The 22,594-nt window shown below is 42.7% G+C and overlaps 1 protein-coding gene across 2 annotated transcripts in view; it reads right to left on the bottom strand.

Moving 5' to 3' along the window:
* The window catches only part of oprd1a (opioid receptor, delta 1a), a 47,203-nt gene extending 26,822 nt beyond the window's left edge, over positions 1-20,381 (bottom strand). For both annotated transcript variants that reach the window (XR_012599561.1, XM_074687413.1), the window contains exon 1: positions 19,899-20,381. Coding sequence is in view for 1 of the 2 variants with exons in the window: in XM_074687413.1 (XP_074543514.1) it covers positions 19,899-20,152 (254 nt within the window). In the remaining variant the exon portion in view is untranslated. The remainder of the gene's footprint in view (positions 1-19,898) is intronic.
* Between the last annotated feature and the right edge of the window lie 2,213 nt (positions 20,382-22,594).

Below are 22,594 nucleotides of genomic sequence, written 5' to 3'. Positions count from 1 at the left end.
TCCCTGCTGGATCTTGGACGGGTACCAGGTGCAGAAATGGGGCTGTTACGGCTTGTTACAGTTTTATTCTGGATGAACATCACATTTTAAAATCTTGTCTTAATATCTTGCCTTGAATATCACATGACTGGGATACAATTCTGAAAAGCAAGCAGGCTAACCCGTATAGTAAAAATGCATGTTTTTGCAGAGTGTAAGCCTAACAAAGCTGTGATGCATTTGTAAAATACGTTAGGCCTTTTGGCTGGTATAAAAGATGTAAGATGATGCAGAAACATGATTAAAGAAACTTTTTTTTATCTTTGCAAGTTCAATTCTGTCAATTGGTTTACAGATTGGACATATTTTGGTTTGGATCGTCCTGGCTTGTTCCCTCAAAAAGTAGGTACCTAAAAAAAATTTGGGAAACACTGTCTTAGAGGAACACTAAACAGATAGTCCGCTAACCTTCTTGACCCTAAACTACAAAGTGAGTTTACAGAGTTTCATTGTTGTCACCTGTAAAACAACAGTTCTATGTAACTATTAATTAATACATTACCTCGTCACTTTGTATCCAGTTGTCTTGAACAAAGCAAAGTAGAGTTAAAAAGATCTGCTCTCCATTCAAAGGAAACACACCTCTGCAGGAGTTATATCTTAGCAACTAGGAACGAAAGTGCTCATGGGAAACAGAGTCTTGACCCTGAAAAAACACCAACTTTTTTGAAATAGTCCTCACAGTGCTTTTAAAGAGACAGCTGCCAAAATGAAGCTAATAAAGACTGAGTCGTACCTGAGTGAGTGTTTGAAACTCCATTCAGAGCTCTCCGGTCAACACATCAGGTCCTTCTTGATGTCCCATGAGCAAAGTTTTTTTTTTTTTTTTTTTTTTTTTTTTTTCCCTATCTGTTTTTTTTTTTTTCTTTAATTATTAACTTTTGTTTGTATTAATTGTGTTTTTATTAATCTTGTTTATAAGCCTGTACAGCACTTTGATGAACTGCATTTGTTTTAAAAAGTGCTATATAAATAAAGTTTGACTTGACTCGAAAAAAGCGCAGTACCCCCGCTTTAATATTTTTCGTAACCTCATTTAACTTAGAAGAAAAAAAAAAAAACTCTTTCACTAATCTACTGCACAGAATGATATCACTGTGTTTGACTTGGTAACATCAGCTCTTACAAAAAATAAATTTAAAAAAAAATAGCTGGCTAAGGTAACTCATTAGCTAAAATGCTTACATTGAAATCAAGCATAACGATAAACATAAGATGTTAATCTTCAGCCTGACGGGGAATATTTATTCACATTTATGTCAAATATTCTTGATGAAGAAATAAAAACAACTCTTTGTCTATAGTCTGGATTTCTTGGGTACGCTAGCAAAAAACACTTGGGTTGAGGAATGAATCTATAAATCAAAGATGTTTTGACTTGAGGTGAAAAAAAAAAAACTCATGACAAAAATCAGATGCAGTGAAAATGTAATAGTGGTTTCATGACAGTGTCCTTTAGTTGAACTGCTCAGATGTAAGACATCTCTCATCCTTTGTGTCTGCTGAGAGCTGTGCGTGTGATTTGGAAACCAGGAAGCAACAGGCAAACCAAACACAGAAAAGACTGAGGAGTGAAACATCTCCTGCCTTTACTATCTGTGCTGAGTGCAGCACATCAAGGAAAGCGACCAAGACGTGACCAGAGGAAAACATCGGACAACGAGGTGACCACTAATATGACAGCATCAAACTGTAGGAGCACTTCACTCACAACGCTGTATGGAAAAAGACCACCGACGAGTTCTGTGAACTGTACTTGGCTTATCAGGGGAGCGTGTCAGTGATGTTGGAGTCCCTCTTTCAATCATCAACTTGACATTCAAATGTTTCCACAGCACAGAGAGAAGATTTCCTGTCTGTTAAACTCTGACCGTACAACACTTAATCTTTCAAACCTTCTCTCCGAACACTTCACAGTGAAGCAAACACTCAGGATGTTATTATACTGACCAGACCGCCTTGTAAAGAATTAATCTGCCTGAGCTGGCGCCATGCCATATGATTTCAGGCCTGACCAAGGGCCTGTCTAGACACCCCGAATAATCAGAGGGGCGTGATGTCATTTGGGGCTCGTTGCAGCTGATTATTTGTCCAATTAATCCTGGAGTGTGTCGTGACAGAGGGACTATATCAGTGCTCCCTAAAACCATTCAGCCTCTCTGACCTGAGATCATAAATACGAAACATGTTTATGATTTCAGATCACAATCAGTGGCCAATGACAGAAGCAGGCTGGGAGTGGTGGAAACACCACCGTGGGTCTCACAGGGCTCAGGGTGTTATCCGCTAGTCTTGTGGAATAGTTTTTAAGCAGCCTTAGCTTGTTTACTGTCTTGTTGCTGTCGTGGCAGACTTGTGAGTTTGAATTCCCGGGGATCAGTTATCTATGGTCAGCCTGACTGAGATATTTGGAAGGATTCACAAGGTTGATGCATGTTTGTTGATAAATGTTTTGATAGGATTCAAGAAGTCAAGGATTGCTGAAGAGGACTTTGGCTATGGTTCCTTTTCCATGATGGTGGTTGGAATAAACAGAAAACAACAATGTTGTTGAAAGGCTGCAAAAGCAGAGGGGTCTGTCCGTCTACAGCCCTGTTTCCACCAAGTGGTTCAGTTCAGTTCAGTTCATCTTGGGATGGCATGTATTTTGTGGCGATTCCTTTGACTAAAACCAGAATAGGTCCCCCATTTACCCGACGCGTACAATCCCACTTTTTGGTACCCTTCTGTTGGGGTGTCAGACATGCTGATCCGGCCCCAGAAGATGGAGCTAGAAACACTGCAGTTTGTTGATTGGTTGATTGGTTCTCTGAAAAAAAATAAATAATTGTTCTTTGTAACAAAGAGCCAAATGCCAATCACAAAGAGGACAAATTGCTGGATGTCTTCCATTTTTGCTCTTTGTGTACTGCTTTATGTGTTTCTTCTTCATTGGATTTATTAGCGGGATACACTGTGTCGCGCTGCTGACGTGGCTATCAGCATCTGGCTTACATGCCACCTACCACCTACCACAAGGGGACACAATTGGCAGCGGAAACACATGACAAGATCAGGCTCCACAGATCCAACCCGCACCAAGTGTGTACTGATCCAAACCAGACCGCTGGGTGGAAATAGGGCCCATGTGTGTTCAGATGTGTGAACTGTGTAGTGTCTTGAATAAAACCAGCAGCAGGCTGCAAACTGGATCCTGGGTCAAGACATGTTTTTGGTTTTTCAAAGTACACCCTCTTCTTGTTGTCTTTTTCAGAAAAAATGTCCTAAAAAGTGGCGAGCCAGCCAGGAGCCAGGCTTCCTCTGCAGTTACACCTTGGTTGAATTGATGGTGAGGAAAGCTTGGTTTATGTTGCCGATGAAAGACACCATTTTGGCAGCAAGGACCTTTTCGTACAAAAAAAAAAAAAAAAAAACGCTTTGCACACCTTTGAATTTCTTACTTCCCCATGGTAATGCAAGGACTAACAGGAACGCCAAGTGTCAGAAGTACGCAAAATACTGGTGTTTGATTCATCACACTGAGATCACCGTTAAGCCATGTGATGAACAATTCCTGGCGTGAAATTGTGGCAAAACCTGTCATGGAAGAGGAATCAGCAAAAATGTTTTGGACAGGGTAAGCAACTTCTTCAGCTCTATTTTAATACTGTGGCAGACATGCGCTTGCATCGCTCTGACCAGCTGTATAGGAATGGACAACACAAGAAGTGTTATAGAGTGTGGACGTGGGATTTGCCTTGTATGATTGTTTTGGTGATCTTTGCCGCTCACCCTGTCTTGGTACACTGCTAAAACTGAGACCTTATCAAGTGTTCTTGTCTTGTTTTTAGTAAAAATAAAATGTCTTATTACACTTATTATGAGCCACATTCACCTGACCAGTCCAGAAAAATGTCTTGTTTCAATTAAAGACAAAACGAGGTCAGAATTGCTTGTAACAAGTATAATGGGATAACAAAAATGTGCTCATCATTTTTCTAGAAGTAGACTAATGTCTTAATACAGGTAACTTTTCTCTTGTTCCATTGGCTGGTTTTTGTCCAACAAGCTATTCAGACCTCATTGGATTAGTCAGGTGAATGTGGCCCATATTAAGTCTAAAAAGATTTTTTCTACTGAAAATAAGACAAAAACACCTGACAAGATTTTTTCCCCCTCATGGAAGAGAGGGGAAGTGAGCTCTTCACACCAGACTTTGACATCCTTCATAAGCACATAGACGGGCAGGGAGCTCCCAGACCAGAGCCATTCCATCAAAATGAACTCAGAGCAAACAAATAACAAATTCTATGAAAGAGAGTGAAAACCTCTAACACCGAAGAAGAGGAAGATATTTGAAGTCCTGGTTGGTTTAAACTAATTCTATTCCAACACAGTCACACACCGCTGGCCGGCTGTGCCTGCAACAATTTCCTGGTTTGGTGTCTCAACAAGGAGCTGTATTAAACCACCAAACCTCATTCTGAGAATCCACTCCACCACTCAGCCACAGGTGCCCACAATTTGTGAGAAATAGCTCCCATCCTGGGGGTACAAAGTGTGTGATTAAGGCTGAATGGTGCAATTTTGCAACTGAAATGTATTCAAGCTAGATGGCTGGGGGGAGTGTGTCAAACTGCCCTCCTCTGCTGTTATTTCACAGGTATTATCACTTTTTGGGACTAAACCCAGATTTAGAACATAATCCTGCTGGGGTTAAGCTTTAAATCAGTTCTGATGTTTGGTATGACAAAGAACAAAAGTCTCCTGAATAATAAATCTGTTTGACCCAAAAATACTGACTTTATGTTTAATCAATCCTTTTCTCTTTTCTCTTCAGTGTCCTCATTTGTTCCCACATTCAGCCTCAGAGAACAACATTTTGTTTATCCCTTTCCTCCACGTACCATCAAGGAACTGACTCTTTTTCTTAGTCCTTTCTCTGCTGATACAGTTAAGCTGCCCTCTCCCGTGTACGGACCCTGAGGGCCATGCAGACCCAGCTCAGACTCTCTGTTGGACATGAATGCTGCTGGAAGAAAAGAAGGACGAGCAGCGAGACACAGCGGACGCAGTGAGTCAGCCCAGGAAGTTGGCAGACAAACACTTCAGCTCCTGCAGGCTGCAGGCTGTTCTCAGGTACATTTCCCCTCGCCGTTATGGTTTGAGGGTGCTGGTTGGGCTCGGGCACGCCATTTCATCATCATCATAAATCCTTCAGCTACTTAAGACCTCCAATGGAAGCTTCCTCTCTGTTTTATACCAGGCTGAGTCGATAGAAACAGGTCATTGAAGACTCTGTAAAACAGGGATCGATCAGATCAGCCAGTGGTGCAGGGTGAGAGTTCACAGTAGCTTAGCCGCTCTGATCGAGCTGCTCTGATGTGCGCAGGGTTTATTATTGTGTGTTGTTTACATGATGATGATGATGATCAATATTGGTCTTCTGTTTTAAACATGAAAACGTGTCATTACAACGGTAATAAGTGCAAATATTCATCATGCATCTGTCTCCTACCTTTCAGCATCAGCCCCATCTGTTTGTTGGTGTGTATGTGTGTGTGCGTGTGTGTGTGTGTGTGTGTGTTCGGCTTGTCCTGATTATGAATATCTATTGTCTGCTCTGTACAGTAATTGCTGTTGTGTGACACATGTTCTCAGTCCAGAGGGCGGTGGAAAGGCAATTACAGGCGGGCTGCCAGCTGTCATTAAGACTCAGAAGAACAAGACAGATCTGATGTGGTAACCAGGCAGCACAGTCCTGCACTGGGTCGGGTACCCGCAAAAACAGCTGATTTGTGGGTGGTTTTTAAAAACGTTTATTTTCCCGGGTTCTGATCTGGGTGGAAAAAATAACAAGCAGGTCGGGTTTTAGTTTGGCACATCAAAATTAGAATAAAATAATAATAAATAGAATAAAATAAAAACGTAAGTTGTAAGCTGGTTGTAAGGCTGTGGCCATATAGACTGTAAAAGAAGATGGACCTCATGTGGCTGGGCTCAATGAAGCCGCGTGACATGATCACGGCTCGTACCTGCTGAGCGTCGCTTTAGTCTGGACAGAAAGTAAGTCTACTATTACACATGTAAAGGTCCTTTTAAGAGATTAAAAGTTTAAAAGCATTTAACGTAAAAAACGAGTGATTTTACAGTTGTATGTGAGAAGATCACAGAGGGTTGATGATGGAGCTGAAGTCTGGCTTTTACTGGAAGAGTTGCTTCATTCAGGTGCGTTGTTTACTCACTGGCATCTGAACTATGGCGATATACCGTTCAATTTTCAGACAATATGACCCAAAATGACTACTTTAAATAAGGTTAAGGGTCGGGCTGTGGGTCGGGTTTCAACGGGTCGGATCAGGTTGAGGTACTAATTGGGCTGATGCGTGGGTTTGAGGTTCAGGTGCAGATTTGTATGTCCCCGGGGCGGGGCGGATCTTTAAAATTGGACCCGTGCAGGACTTTGCCAGGCAGTAACTTCTGCTGTGATAGGATGAAGACAGGTCAGTGGTTACTGTCTACTGAGGACTCTAAAGACAAAGGGCTCTAATTTCGTGGCGCAGCGCAGGGGGCGCAAGCCTGGCGCAGCCTGCACAGTGCTAATTTCGTGCGGTGCACCGCCGTGCGCTGCCAATTCGACAATTTGGTAGACTGTCTGTGCAGAGATGGGTGTGACGGCGCACCAGGGGGAGGTGTCAGCAGATTCATGTTGGCGCATTGACAATTTGGTGCCAAAAAAGTGCGCTGAAAGCTCGCCAGCTCCAACCTGGTCTATCCTCGACACAAGGCGGAGCGCACCCCACGCAGCTGTAATTTGGTGACAGGCGCACATGTCATCAAAGCCTCAGAGGCAGGTTTCCAGAGTGTCAGGTACATTTTAATGCAATAAACAATCACAGCAATCACTGTTTAATGTAACTGTCTGAACCAGCATATACATTTATATATATATTAACTGTCCCATCACATCCGATGTCAGATTTGAGATGGAGTACACTATTGTGAGGAGGATGAGGCGGAGACACTGGGAGAGTTTACAGTATATCACCAAAGGTTCTGCTATTTGGCGATGACAAACCAGGAGTGCAGGTGGATCAAAAGTATTCTGAATGGATAAGCCAGCTGTGTAACTGCCTCTTCATTTTTTACTCTGAATAAAGACAAAGGAACAGATTAAATCTGTTCTGGCCTACACGGTCACGCAGTGATGTGTCCTCCGATGCGCCCCGCTGTCCATCGACCTGCTGCAGGCACAGCAGCTCTGACCGTCTCCGCTACCAGCACTCTCTCCGCGGTGCTGGAGATCACTCAGACCAATCAGACGCTGCGCCTCAGTCGCAGGGCATTTAAAGGCGAGGAGAGGCGCTCATTTGATTGGTGAAAACGGCGCTCGGCTGTGTTGAACCCACTCACGGCTTTTCTCCTCCCTCTCTGCCATTTGCGCGGAGGGAGGCGTGGACGCGCAGCTCTGCGCCTGGACTGCGCCTCTCTTGGCACTGCAGGAAACTTGCAAAGTGCGCCGGTCACGCCCTGTGCACACGGCGAAGGCCACCGCAGGGCAGGTGCGCCTGCGCCTGGTCTACGAAATCAGAGCCCAAAAACTCCAAGAAGCCATGTCTGAAACGACTTTTTTTCAGTTGAGTGCTTGACACTTAAGCATTGGAAAAGCTTTAAAAACAAAGCCTTTAATACACTTCCACCAGTTCTCATTGGTCCTAATAACGTTCCTCCAAAAAAAAACAGTTTGATTTCCCATCGACAAAGAGCCAAGATGGAGCGACGCCGCTGAGTCATGGTAAAACGTCCATATGTCCTTACATATGTAGTGGTTCCAGCTGCCCCAGCGTTGGCTGTAGACACTCAGGGTGGCTGGACGGCAACAAAGTTGTGGTGAAAGCACTTGAAGATAGGCAGAAGTTTGTTTCACTTTATCCTTCCTGATAATTTGCAACACAAAGTGTGCTTCTCTGTGTGTGCACACGTGTTTGTGTGTAAACACATGATGGTGGAACTCTACTGTGTGCAATACAGGGAGCAGAGGAGAAATGTGAACGTGAAAAGATAAATAACATAAGGTTATTTGGTCTGATAAAAGAAGAAGGTACAGACCTGATCTATAAGAGACAAAGCATTGCTGCCTAAATTTCTCCTCTAGTTAAAGTTATTAGTAAACGCCAACAAAACAACAGATGACTCACTCTGGCACTTTCCTTTTAATCAAGTACTGTTTTTCACCACTGATTATTGGTCACGACTCCTGATGTAGCTGTTGCTTAGCTCTGGCCCAGTGAAGAGTTGATGCTTGCTAAGCACCAGTTCTTAGCACCTGGAGCCAGTTCTCTGTCTGTGGAAACAAAAAGAACCAGTACTAAGCCAGGCACTGGCCTTGAACTGGCATCAGCACCTGTTCAGTTTAAAAAGGGGGTAATATATGTACCAAAAGACTGCTACCAACCCAAACACAGAGTATTTAGATTCACACTGTTTACTAGTGAATACTCTGGTTGGTTTCCTACTTTTTCAGCTGAAATGTGTTCATCATTTCAAGCAAAAAGTTGAGTTTGTGTCAAAGCATCGTACAAAGCCCTTGTGCCTGTGGCTGCAGTACCAGACTTTCCACAGCGGTAATAATCAAACTTAAACTTGGGCCAAACAGTTTCACAGTTTTGGGTCTAAGGTATCTAAGGCGCTTAAGGCGTTTTCACACTGAGTCCATTCTTTTTTAAATTTGATTGTGTTATGTCAATCATGTTTGAACACTCATGCCAAAACTTAAGTCCGTCTTAATTTTTTTGACTTTTTTCACATTTTCCCAGCTCATTTCCTGGGTTGTTCTACTGTTTAGAGACACCATAGGCTGCTTGTGACGTCACACTTTCACATTTTCCAACACATTTTCTCTAGTTCAGGCTGTATTTACATGATGAAGAAAGATTTGTCCATGTGTGTGTTTGTCAACCTCAAATTTACTGCCACCTGCTGCTCAGCTCCTTTACCTGCAGGTGAAACTCTCCTTGCTCTTCATTTGTTTTGTTCTTTTTTTTTTTTTTTTTTTTTTTTTTTTTATTTGATTACAGATCTAAACACATCCTAAAATAATGGACTCAGTGTGCAAAGTGTTTCGCCAGTGGCAATGAAGACTGCGGTAAATCCTCTTTGGACAGGTGCACCTGCTCAAAGTGCACCCTCTAAAAGTTCTTGTTTTTCTGTCTCTGTTAGATAAAGTGTCAAACCTTAAAGCAATGCGAAGAGTGCTTGTGATGCTTGATGAGTGTGATCTGCCCTTCAAAACTCAAAACCATTTATCAAAACAAGGTCTTTGTAGCACAGCAACAGTCTGTCCTCCTATTCTTCTCTCACCTACAGCTGGTTCCTGGTCTCTGCAGAGTTTGGCCATAATTTCACGCCAGAAATTGTTCATCACACAGTTATCACATGATCTCTGAGTGATGAATCAGAGAAATGCCAGGATTTTTTGTACTTTGGACCCTTGAAGTTAGAAATTTTAGGATGTGTGCAACAAGGAAGTGATACCTGTGTAAAGGACCAGGTGGCCAAGATGACGTAAATCTTATTATTGGTTTGATTAAGTAAGCAGCTACATTCATTTCTTTTGTACCATAACACCGTACTTTTTGTACCTGATTTTTAACCAATGATGCCTGGAAGAGTAAGGGTCAATCCAAATTTTACTCCCTAGCCCTCAGTTTTACATGTACATGCGTAGTGGTTTCCCAATTCTCCATAAGATGAAGGGAAAGGTCTTCACAGCCCTTGAAACAAAGACAAACTGAGACCTCACTTGAAACCAAAGGGTATGACAAGTTTCCCCATTTTTTAAAAATCAGATATCCAAACCATTGCTACATCATGTTTGCATTAGACATGTTATGAACTGTTGGTGGCATTTTGATACCACTTGTTATAATGCTCTAGCTGACACTGCTATAGCAACAGCTACAGCTAACAATAGCAACACTGATGTCAGAACAAGGTGACAGGTTCGCAGCAGTCGGCCTTCACTGCGTTGGGCTGCGTTTCATGATTGATTGGACACATAAACTGCATTCAGGAGCTGAAACAGCTTCATAAGCTATGAAAAGGGAACATTAGGGTATTCAGAAGCTACATAATATAGCCTCTGAATCCTGTAGCGTTAGCTTAACGTTCGCTCTCATAGCTTAGCTGTCTCGGTACTCATGTGATGCACTGCATTGTGGTTTTGTCTGTTAGCTGTGAATGTGTCGCCCTAATCTGACATCAGTTTATCATTATTTTTGTAAAAATGTGTTCACCATGAAAGTGAATAAACAGTGGCTCTGCCTATGACAGTCAGCGAGCATTTAGGGGTGATAACATAGAGGGGATTAAGTGTTTCCAAAGCTATGAAGCTAAGTGAGGAAAAATGTGTTCTTTGGTTTATCTAGTTGATACACTATGACAGTGAATAAGGACTGGTCAGAGCTTAAAGGTCCCATATTGTGCAAAAATCACTTTATTAAGTCTTTTAGTGAAATTTGTGGGTCTTTGTCTTTCCTCCCAGCCCACAAAATGTGATATTAAATGACAAAACCTGTACTTAGTAGTGCTTGTGAATACAAAATCTGACCTAAAATCTCTGACCTAAAACTAGCTGTTTGGAATTCCCGGGGTTTGACGTCAGCGATTCCCTTTTTTGAATATTCAGGAGCGAGTCTGACCTGATTGGTCCACCGGAGTAATTCTCCCCGAACCCCCTCCCTGCCCACTCCTCTCCCCGCATCTGGAGAGAAATCTCTCCAGATGAGGGGAGAGCAGTGTGGCTGTTTTTGGCTGTAAACAACCACATAGTTCCATGCACAAGCTTCCCATCTCAGAAGAAGACAAGACTAAAGCCTGGCTCACACTACAGGATTTTAAAAATCTTAAAAGATTCTCAAACTGGGTTGTATCTCACACATCAGGAGAATCTTCACAGATCCTCTTCTCTTAAATCTTAAGCACACTCTAACAACAAGATTTGAAAATACTGACCAGCACACACTACAGGATTTCACCAAGATTATTTGACCAGAGAGAGTGATGCACCACATGAGCTCAGTTGTTTGATCTGAGTTTTTAGCACACTGGTGGGACAGGAGGAGAGAGAAGCGGAGCTGTCTGCAGCGGTGCCTTTCATCCATTACGCGCACGCAGAGGGACAGAGGTGAAACTGTTGCTGTATCAGCCAATAATGGCATGATCTCACACCCATCACTGATAAAACAACAGTTTGCTACTGTATGACAATGGCGTGGTTATGTGTTATTTTTAAAGACATTATTGAACTGGCTCCAGTGGGCCAGTGGAGCTGACCCGGAGTCTTTCAGTTGCACTTTGAGCCTGCGTTTGTTGTCTGTTGTCTGGTCTCTTGTACAGGGTCTCTCTCTCTCTCTCTCTCTCTCTCTCTCTCTCTCTCGCGACGATCGCGGGGCTAAAGATTCATCTGTCCACCGCTCACACTAGAAGATAATCTTGGCCGAACGTCGGGGCGTTCATTTATGAAGGAAATGTGCCAGCTACACTCAGTAAAACTGTGCATGTGTGTGCTAGTCACTTCATGGCTGACTGCTTTTCCAACTTTGGACAGTACAACAGAGGGCTAGCCAATAGACTGGTCCTGAATACAGGCCCATTACCAACCATCCGCCAACAAATCTGGGACCCTGGAAATGTGAGTATTTTAAATAGAGGTCGACCGATATGGGTTTTTTGGGGGCCGATGCCGATGCCGATGCTTTCCAAATTTGGGCAGCCGATGCCAATATGCATAGCCGATTTTTCCAATTTGATATTCAGGCCGATTGTTAAATAAATATATATTTATCACATTTTTGTGAAACGCAGCAATTTCTGAGCAACTAAAAGAAATCGATTACAACAAGTCGTGTCCAGTCCTCTGAACATTTATTCAGCTTTTAAAACAATGAAATGTTTTGTCTGAGTAAACACACAATGTAACAAGCAGTAGTTAACATTCACACTCTTCTTAAAATGTCAAAAAAGAAATTTAAACTTATTAATGTAATTTGAACAAAAGTATGTAATGTATCCAAGTGGTTCCACAAGTTTGAGGTGCTCATCTTTTTTGTGCCTGATCAAAAATTGCGTCATTTTATACAACGGTTCAAAACTCGGCTTTTTAAAAGAAAATATGGCCGATGGCCGATAGAGACAAATGTCCAAATATCGGCCCGATATATCGGTCTACCTCTAATTTTAAATGCTGTGTGCTGTGGAGCAGATCTAAGAGCTTTTCCTCAGTGTGCCCCCTGTCTCTGTGTTAGCTTCAGGATGCTAACTTTAGCTGCAGTTAGCCTGTTGTTTTAGCCTGTAATGTTACGGTACACGAGCTTGGCTGTTTCTAAACATTGTGCACTCGAAGCTTGTGGCGCCGCTCTCAGTGACGCTGAAGAGCGGGGCGGCATCAGCGGTGGCTCATTTACATATGAAGGTCCCGCCCACTAAATCAGAGCGTTCTGAACAGAGGGGCTATGAGAGCCTGGAAACAATGCTGCTGTGCTTGATTTATTGGCTTTTTGGACCAAAACATGTTACTACCATTTCATGAAGACATCAATGATCCATATTAAACTGCAGAAAAGAAGCAGGATATGGGACCTTTAAACCATGGTGAATATTCATGATGTTACTCCTGGAAAGAGAGCAAAGAATGGACGCTGCATACAGGAAAACTTAAACTGCATTGTAATGAGAGCTTAACGGACACTCCAGGGATTCCTCTCCCGAAAAGGTCAGACCTGGACTGAAAGCCAGTTGTCTTCTGTGTAACAGCTCGTCTCTTCTGTAAAATGACAGTCTCCATTCTGCTCTGTGTTGATAAAAACTGGATTACGTCCTCACGGATTCTGCGTTGACTTACAGACACGGCCGTTGATTCTGCTACTCATACAACATGTGCTGCTGCTGTCAGGAAACGTGTGTCCTGGAAATGGAAACTGATGCAAAAACTTGTCCTGGAGTGTAACCACATTTTAAAGACCATCTGTCTCACTCCAAGCTCCAACCTGTCTTTTTTTCCTAAAGAATCCCTCCTGTGTTATCTTTAATCACACTGAAGCTTTATCTTCTTTCTCCACCAAAGTAAGACCAATGTGTTGCTCAGGCTGCGTGCTGAAGACCCCCTCTCATCCATCCTTCCACCTCCTGCACATTCGCCTCCTTCATAATGAATTGCTGGAGCACTGAGTCGCTTCCTATCAAACAGGTGGTGACAGCTCTGGACTGAAGCGGACTAAGAGGAGAGCTGGAACATAAGAGGAGAGCTCTGACCCGACCTGCACGGCCCATTGCCAGCAGTGTCAGTAAAAAGCGCCTCCATCTGCAGTCAGAGCGAGCGCTCTCCACGCCACACTAACCCCAAACCCCAATCCACACTGACACGAGCATCCATGCAGACAGCGCAGTAAATGGGCTTTGTGTGCATCTGAGGGTCTCTATCCAGGAATCAGAGTTGATGGCGACATCTAAAATTAATGACTTATACCAAATTTATGAGCTGTCTGATCCTCAGAGTGAATCAAGCACAGAGGGGCGAGTCCAAATGAGTTCTCGAAGCTGTTAAACCTGCAGAAAAGTTCAGAGTATCCCGGCTCTGACATAACTTCTTAAAAAACAAAGGTAAAGGATGATAATCTCACGGGAAATAAGCTCTGGTTTCATTCCACTGCCCTCCAGCTGCTCTGTCTCATCTCGTCCTGCCTGTTGTACAAGCCCTCAGCTGTGCTCACTTCACACACTCACTCCTCAAAACTCTACAAAATGTTTTGAGTGAGCTGTATGTGTGAGCTCAAACGGCTGATTCTGACTATTTCCCTTCAAACTCTGAACGCTGAAGGTGACAGACTGAAAGCAGAGTAATGTGAATAAGACCTTCACAAACACAATGACACTTTCTACCCCTTTGTTTCTACCATCGGCATGTCTTTTCCCAGTAAGTTGATGACGATCGAATAAATCTGTCTTCATTCAGTCAGTGTAAAGACCATGAGCTGTTATTGTAACGTCAGTATTAAAGAGGGGGTATTGTGCTTTTCTAAGCTTTGTTCTGTCCCTCTGGTGCCCCTGTAATGCCTTTACATGATTTATACTGTTAAAAAAAACATCTGTTTTTCTCTCACTGATGTTTTATTATTTCAAACCATGGACCTCTTGTCCCTATCTACAAAAGAAAACTCACAAACCACCAAGCCAAATAGCCCTGGAACAAAAGTCCAGATAGCAAACTGATGTACTGAAAACTTGCATAATACATGCAACAGTCCAAATCCAATAGATGAGTTACGTCTCTGGTCCAATTCCACCCCCCCACCCCCCCACCCCTTCCAATTGCCATCCAAGGCAGTGTGTCAACTCACACTGCATCTGCTCTGTTGTGTTTGGCTGCATCCCTGCTCTGGTAGGTTGCAGCAGATACACAACTCTCCCATTTTTTCACCCAACGCCAGAGCTGTGACCTGTAAAATCACTGTGGTAGATCAAGCCGGACAGGGAGTACCTAAAAAACAGCCAGTGTCAAAACCAGATCCTATTTAGTTTAACTACAACAACAAACCAACATAATGAGCAGAGTCAGACCAGGAGTCAACAGGTTTGAGGTTTTACAGCCAAACATGAATAAAGAGAGACTTATCAATGGAGAGGGAAGCAGGAACTCTTCAGTCTGTGGCTACAGGTGTCTGGAAGTCCCGCAAAGAGCTGGACTGAACACACAGCCAATGTGAGTCAACGTACAATGGAGCGGAGTCAGACCAGAGACGCATCTGGAACATTCCTGGTGTTACACTCACATCATACATGTGACAATGTTTTTTAGATAATTCTTCACACCTCTCTTTCCAACTCCATCTCCCTCTGTCCCCACACCCCTCAACAGCATCAAAAACGCTGGAGCCGGTATCATACATAGCACTGTTCATGTAGATAGGCCTACTTACCATCATCATCCAAGTCAATGGAAAGATCTTGTCCTGCAGCCATGTAAACAGTATGTGTCTTTTTTTCTCCTTGAAAATTTTCCACAAAAAAACAAAACAAACAAAAAAAAAAAAAAAAACTCACTGGTGGCAGACCACTAGGGGTCACTGGCAGATCACTAGTGGTTTTCTGACCACAATTTGAGAAATACTGTACGTTTACATAAAGCCTAAGAAATCAGACTATGACCTTGGTCAGACTACGATCAGACTGAACATAGCTTGATTGACAGATGTAGATAATGCAACGGCGATTGAATTCAACTGGACTCAGCCAGACCCGGTAGGCCTCTGCTTTCCACAAGAGCAAATTTCACCTAGTAGTAGTAGTACTTGTAAAAAGATGACCACGACAAATCAGGTGGCTGTGCTCCAACCAAATGAACAAACACCATATGTCTTTCAGAATTATCCATCTCGGCCATTGCCGTTAGAATGTTGTTGTTTTTTCAGCTGAACTAGAGAACTTGTACCATACACAGACAGCTTCACTTATCCAAAAAAGAGATAGCGCCCCCTATCGAAATGAAGTAAGATGTTCTGGGCCAGAAGTCTGATCCTCTTTTCCGCATGTATACCCAGACAAGACTAGCTCCCTGAAGTAGCCATATAATGAAACCTTAGTCAGACCACTGAGTGTGTGAAAATGTACTGTTTTAGAAAACTCTTATTTCAAGGGCCTGTAGGATGACACACTAAGGTATTGTTGTGCATCAGCCGTTTGTACATGGAAACAGGGTCTTAGCTGACCTAAAACGCAAAATTTTGAGAAAGGCCTCTGGAGTGGATTTTTTCTGAAATGCTGCCACCACCATTGTTGTGTAAACAGTAAGCCGGGGTTTTCAGTGGAAATTCACACATGTCTCGTTGTTACGATCGTCGCAGACTACCATGTTGTGCTTGTGCTGCTCAATCTGTCTTTAACAAAATGAGCATCTGTTGCTCCACTTCTGCTCTTAGCATTCACCAATATATCAGATGATCAGCTCAACTCTACTTCAGTGGAGATCTACCAAAAGCTGCTTCTAGACAAGACAGTTATAGCGCCTACTATAGGCCTGGAATACTTACTACAGCGTTTTCAGTCCCTCAGTGTAAATGCAGATTATTTTTCCTCTGCATTTTTGGGTGAAACGTTGTCCTGTAAATGGGACCTAAGCCTTGGTTTGAAAAGCTCCATTTTAGCTGCTGTCTCTTTAAGGCTCCCTGCTCCACAAACCCCCTTCCTTCTGATTGGCCAGCCCTCTGGAGGCCTGTTGGAAAGCAGAGTTATGTGAAGATTTTGGTGTTTGAGGCTAGCAAGGAGAGCCTCATATGATGATGCCACCATTTCTCAAGTCTCATGAAGTTCCCATGCTATTTTCTTTTCTTTTCCTTTGTTTGTTTTTAGTTTTTGTTTTATTGATTTGATTATTTTTTTTGTCAGAATGGGCTGTTTTGATCAGTGAAGAGACAGATACAGTGATTTCTACAACATATGAATTTGAGAGGTTTGAAAATCTGCACATATTTGCATTGTCCAGCATTGTTACTTCTTTTCCATGATTTGAAGGTTGAAACGCAGAAATCCCCCTCTTTAAATCACTTAAGTTCTGTACTTATCCATAGACCAGGGAGAGGTGCCAAATCAGGTAATGCTTATTCACATAACATTTAGTCACTTTGTCAAGGATCCCAGGATAATCTCTTGAAATACCAACACATGCTTCAACACTGAGCTTCTTTAGCATGAGATAAAAAGATATCCTGCACTCAGTTAAAGCTTAAGAGATGAGAGAGAAGTTTATTTCAAGCATTGCTGCCTCTTTTGAAGGAAGGTACAGAAGGAGGACAGCCTGTCGCTTTGCTTCACCCAGCTTTTGATTTTCTCTGAGTTTTGCAGCCTCCTCTAAGTTTGCTCTTGGTAGAGTTTACAGATGTTCCCCAGGAGAAAATATATTCTGACGGGGGATGGTTAATGTGCTGCGCTCCTCTCGGCTGTGGTCTCAGGGGGGCGTCGCTCCACTGATGAGTCTCCTCGCTCACGCAAATGCAAACGCCAGACAAATGGCTGCACATGGTTTGATTCACTGGCTTCTCGGCGCACTCATCCATCTCCTCTTTGTCTCCTTCGCACCTCATCCACGCCTTCTCCTTCTCTTTTTTTTTTTAGCTTTTGTGACTTTTTCTTCCCCATTATTCTGCCTGTGGATAAAGAACCTTGAAAAGTTCATAAATATTTACCACCCTGGCCCTCGTATGCATTCAGGAGTCAGTTGGAGCTTGCACAAACAGCCCTGCTTGTGGCTTTTTTTTCTAAATTCATCATCATCCCGTCCTCTGCTTCTCCCTCTACCTGTGCACAGAACAGAACCTGGCTGTAATTTAACATTCCAGCTTTACGCGTCACGTTTGCAGGGCTGACAAATGACCACAGGGGGATACACGCTTCACACTGAGCCTGACTGAGCTATCCATCTCTGCTAAAAACTGGAGCCTATTACCTCCACACAAGCTGCTGGTTTGACTCCTGCCTCACAGGAGTCATTACAGTTTTGACGGCGCGGGGCTGAACACATGCAGCGATTGTGGCGTAATTAACACGACGAGGGAGGGAAGGAGAGCTGCTGTGAGAGATAGAGGTGAGGACAGGGGAGGGATAGGGTGAAAGCACGCATCAGCAGGGTGAGAGGATTACTGTGGGTTGCATTAGGAGCTGAGGGAGGAAGGGAAACTGTGACTGCAGACTGACGGGCTTCAGCGGGATGTCGAGCAGTTGACAGAAGCAGCTCACTCTCAGAAAAAGACTAACTATGGAGTTCTCTTTCAAAAAGGAGAGCTAATTTCATTAAATGATGGAAATTACTTGTTTTACATGTTTTTAAGGATGATTCTTCATCCAAAGAAGGATGCGAAGTGTGCCTATACAGAGGATTTTCTCCAACTGCTGGATATCTCTCCCTTTTCCCTTCATACACATTAAACTGGAGTGAACAGGTGATGGTTGACACAGATCTCTGTAAGCTAATACAGCTGGTTTTCATCCCACACAGTTTGGTTTTAAAAGCAAAAAAAAAAAATGACAAGGCTGAATGATTCCTCAAGTATTACAAGAGCCTTGATTACAAAAAAAGTGATCAAAGAATTTCCTCTGCCTTGAGGGATCATTACATTTCTAAAAACTCAGGGCACAGTATTTCGCTTCGACTGCTTTCCATGTGTCACATGGTGCTAACGTTACGCATGTAAGCATTGTTTCCAACTTAGCAACTTTGTCACTACGTCTAGACACTTTCCAGACCCCTCGAGTGACTAGATCCACAAAACTACATTGAAAACCTTATTTTGAAAATATTGAGTTGGATTGAATAAAAAAATTACATCACTTCAATTGATTTAAGATTCAATTTTTAGAGTGTATTCAACAAAGCAACCAGCGATGAATCTCATGACTTTTCCAGAGTCTGGAGACTGATGTTAAGGCATGAATTGATGTCGCTGCTTCTCAACAAGTAGCGCGTGCTGAGCCCTTCCTCTATCTAAAACACACACACACACTCCTCACTCACAGCAGTCTCTCAGCTGCAGCGAGAGCAGGAGATAAGTAACACATAAATAAAGAAAATCAAGAATCAACTAAAAAAATCATTTGTAGTTCTAAACACATTCACAGAGTGTTATTTTTTCTTACATGCAAATGACTTTTTATGCAAATTAGACAATGACATAATTTAGCAACTTACTTAATCTCTAAAAATGCAGCGCTGTAGAGAGAAGAAGATGAAAAATAAAAAGGTAACAGAGCTAGCTGAGCAGTTGTCACATCTAGCTCACAGTCATTAATGGATAGAATATGAAGTAGTGCTGGAGCCTAATGTGCCCGAGTCATTTTAGTCTGAACATGTCTTATTTCTAGTTAAAATGTCCATTTCTAGTCAGACCTCATTGAACTTATAATATATCATCTGAAGTCACTTTTTTCACTTATTTCAAACAAATTCACATTTGAAAAATAATTTTCTCTGACAGAACAAAAATATGTTTTCTCCAATTATTCCACTAATCGAAAGAATTTCCAGTAGAATACTCAAAGACTACTCAAGACTAAAGCATGCACATGTTGCACATCGCATCTCGTGCTTGATATAAGGAGCCTTAGATCAGGGGTTAAATAATGTTTAAGCCCCGACTTGCTGAGGACCAGCAAAACCCCCGGGACGGGAATACAAGAATTCATCAACTGATAAAAAAATTACATGAACTGATGAGTTTAAAATCAGACACCATGAGATTGTTCAACAGAGAAAAGTGGAGAAAAAAAATTAAAGTTGCTTTTACATAAAATTTCATTGTAGTGTATATTTTTGCAATAATAGATGAAAAGTCATCTGTAAATAGTTGGATTTGGAAAGCATTTTCTGACTCCCCCAGGGGCACCAGACCCCCACTTTGGGAACCACTGCCTTAGAACACACAAAGGTTTTAACCTCTAGAGAATTCTATTCATGAAAACAAGACATTGGTGATAATAATTGGGCTTTTGTGTAGATTTTAAAGAGAAATACCTCATTAAAGAGTCTAAAAGTTACTTTTTTCTTCTCTCAAACCCAATCCAACTTTCATCAAATGGATGAAAAGATTATTCTTCCTCCCTTTCAGAGTTCAGTGTGTAAGTTGCTTCTCTATTTATGGCAAGTTTCGGTGAGAGAAAACTGGAGATCAGTGCATTTTCTCTCACATATGTGGTAGAACTGTGACAAAAAGACAGACAGAAAAAAGACAGAGATCATCTCTGTTTGCCCTTCTCCTCTTCCTTTGTTTCCTCTTAAACCCCAGACTCGCTGAAGTGAATCACTAAAATGAGAAAAGAAAAGCACGAGCGCTTACCTGACCACTCCGTACATCACGAGGACGTTGCCCAGGAGTCCCACCACGCAGATCACAGAGTAGAGAGCCGTGATGGAGATGGCGATGATGATCCCTCCGGTGCTCCTCACCGGACCCTGCTTGTCCGTGTAGTTCTGCAGCCGGCCGCCCATCGGGCCGCCCTCCTCATCGGGAGAGAAGGTGACATTGAAGGGAATGACGGAGTAGAGGTCTGACAGGGAGAGCTCAGCTCCCGGGACTGTGTACGGCTCCATGCTGAGGCGCTGCCCCTCTCTGTCCACAATTTGTAAAGAAACTTCACAATCAGGGAGCAAAGACAGAGAGCGAGTGAGGCAGAAGTGGATAGAGAGCGAAAGAGTTCCTGGAGATGACTTCTGGATGCAGCGAGCCCGTGCGTAAAAGAGCCGAGGGTGCTCCTGGGTATCCAGATAGAGAGGGAAGAGGTGACGCGCCAGCAGCGGTCAGCTGTCTGTGTCAGGCTCCGGCTGTGTGAACAACTCTTATACTCTCCGGGAACTCCACCTCACAGCCCGCGCGCTCTTATAGCTGCGCGTCGACGTCAAAGACTGCGCATCGAGGCGGTCACGAGCGTCAAAGAGGAGCGGTGGGGGGCTCGGTGCGCAAATCCTTGAACCCAAGCCTGAGCTTCAAACTGTAACACAAGGGGGGGGGGGGGGGGGGTGTATGAACGTATGTTAATGACAGCAGAGGAAAAATTAGACTGGAGCAGAATCAAGGTTTTGTCATTATTATTATTATTATTATTATTATTATTATTATTATTATTATTATTATTGTTATTATCTTGTCATTTTTGTATAATCTTGTGAAGGGAGATCAAATTGAGTGTTCCAGATTTATAGATTACAATTAAAGTGAACATTTTAATATTAGTTTAAATCAAGAGTATGAAGATGATTCATAAAGAAATTTAGAATGTGGAGGATTAACAGATTAATATTTAAATATAATGGAGACAAGCTTTCAGTGTAACTAGCAGCTGAAATGCAAAAATAATCTTAATGAAAAATAAATGTATATTAATATGTATCACTCATTTAATGTAATGACCCGCCATTTGGACTTTTTCAGAGAGCAGCAAGCATGGGACACTGAAAGGTGAAGAAAGAAAAAACTGAACCTTGACGTCCTGATGGCTTCAACGTCACTGACATGACCAGGAGATCCCACTGGAGATGTTTACACGGCGGCACAGTGGAGGGGGCGCCATCATGATCTGGGGCGTTTTCCTTCAATGGACCAATGGAGCTTCAAGTTGGTCAGGGGCGTCAAACGGCGGCTGACTCTGTGGAGATGTTGCAGGGGGCCTCCTTCATGACTGAGGGCCCTGGTCTGTGTGGGAATGACTGGGAAGTTTTTTCTACCTCACATGGGAAGTAGACTTAGGCAGACTGTCAACAGGGCAGAAACCATAAACAGTACACCAGATGGTCCATACACCCTGCTAACTGATTTAATATGTATGATGTGATCTGGTCAGCCTGAAAGTCGCTTTTGCTTAGCTCAGAACCAAATATTTAACAAAGCAGGTGATTAAAAAGAAAGTCATGTAATTTAATTTAAAAAAAAAACAACTCCCATCAAACTTTGTCATATTCTACCAGGGGACTCAGAGAAGCAGTTTTCATCAGGTGTCCTGTCAGTCACGGTCTCAGGTTCAGCCAGGGAACCAGGTGGGCTGAACATTTTTAGCAGCTCATTCAAAATTCAAGGACGGTTCACATGCAAGGCAAACTGATGCGTCTGCTTAGGAGCTGTGAAAATAATCACACAGCTGCCAAAAACAATCTCACCCAAAATCAATAAATTTCCCACTGAAGCACTTCAGGGTCGTGCAGAAAAACAAGAGCACTTAGAGATAAAAACAGAAAATAAATCTTTATCTTTCTAATGTGCAGACAATAAACAAGATGATGATGTAGACACAGGAGGGTCCACTGAGCAGTTTCTATCAACTCACATAATCTTCATCAGCAGATGATGATATCAAAGTGACTGAGCGTGTCAAATGTTAACACACTCATTAACCTCTGTGCTAATGAAACAATGAAGTCACACAAGTCATTCAGTCTGGACCAAAATTAAAACAGTCCAAACTTTTGTTGAACAGCTTCCTGTTCATTCTTAAACTCTCACACTGTGAGAGAAACTCAAGTTTGCTCTGAATTCTTCCAAATATACAAACACTTCACCCCCTGATGCAGATCGGCCTTTACTATGTTTGAATGTAAGAAATATAACCTGGATTCACTGAAGCCCTGTTTCCACCAAGCGGTTCAGTTTGGTGTGTCTCAGTATGGCAGGTATTTTACGGCGTTTCCGCTGACTAATACCAAGACACATCCCCAAATAACTAGAACATTGCAGGCCGTCGATTGGTTAAAAGAATCATCACTTCCTGTGTGACAGCGGCTGCTGTATTTCTTCTGGCAGCACACAGTCTTCTCTGAAACAAAACTTGATTGTTCTTTGTGACAAAGAGCCTCATGCCAATCACAAAGACGAATTGCTCGATGTTTTCCATTGTTGCTCTTTGCTTATTGTGTCACATTTTTCTTCTTTGTTGGATTTATTAGCTGGGTACACTGTATTGCACTGTTATGGCATCACCCTGTTATTTAACTGACGTGGCTATCAGCATCTGGCTTACATACCGCCTACCACAAGGGGGCATG

Source organism: Halichoeres trimaculatus, unplaced genomic scaffold (genome assembly GCF_033239565.1).
Source record: "Halichoeres trimaculatus isolate MK-OKI-2021-1 unplaced genomic scaffold, fHalTri1.1 fHalTri1_scaffold_14, whole genome shotgun sequence".
Classification (NCBI taxonomy): Eukaryota; Metazoa; Chordata; class Actinopteri; order Labriformes; family Labridae; genus Halichoeres; species Halichoeres trimaculatus.
This window is presented reverse-complemented; position numbering and strand designations above follow the sequence as displayed.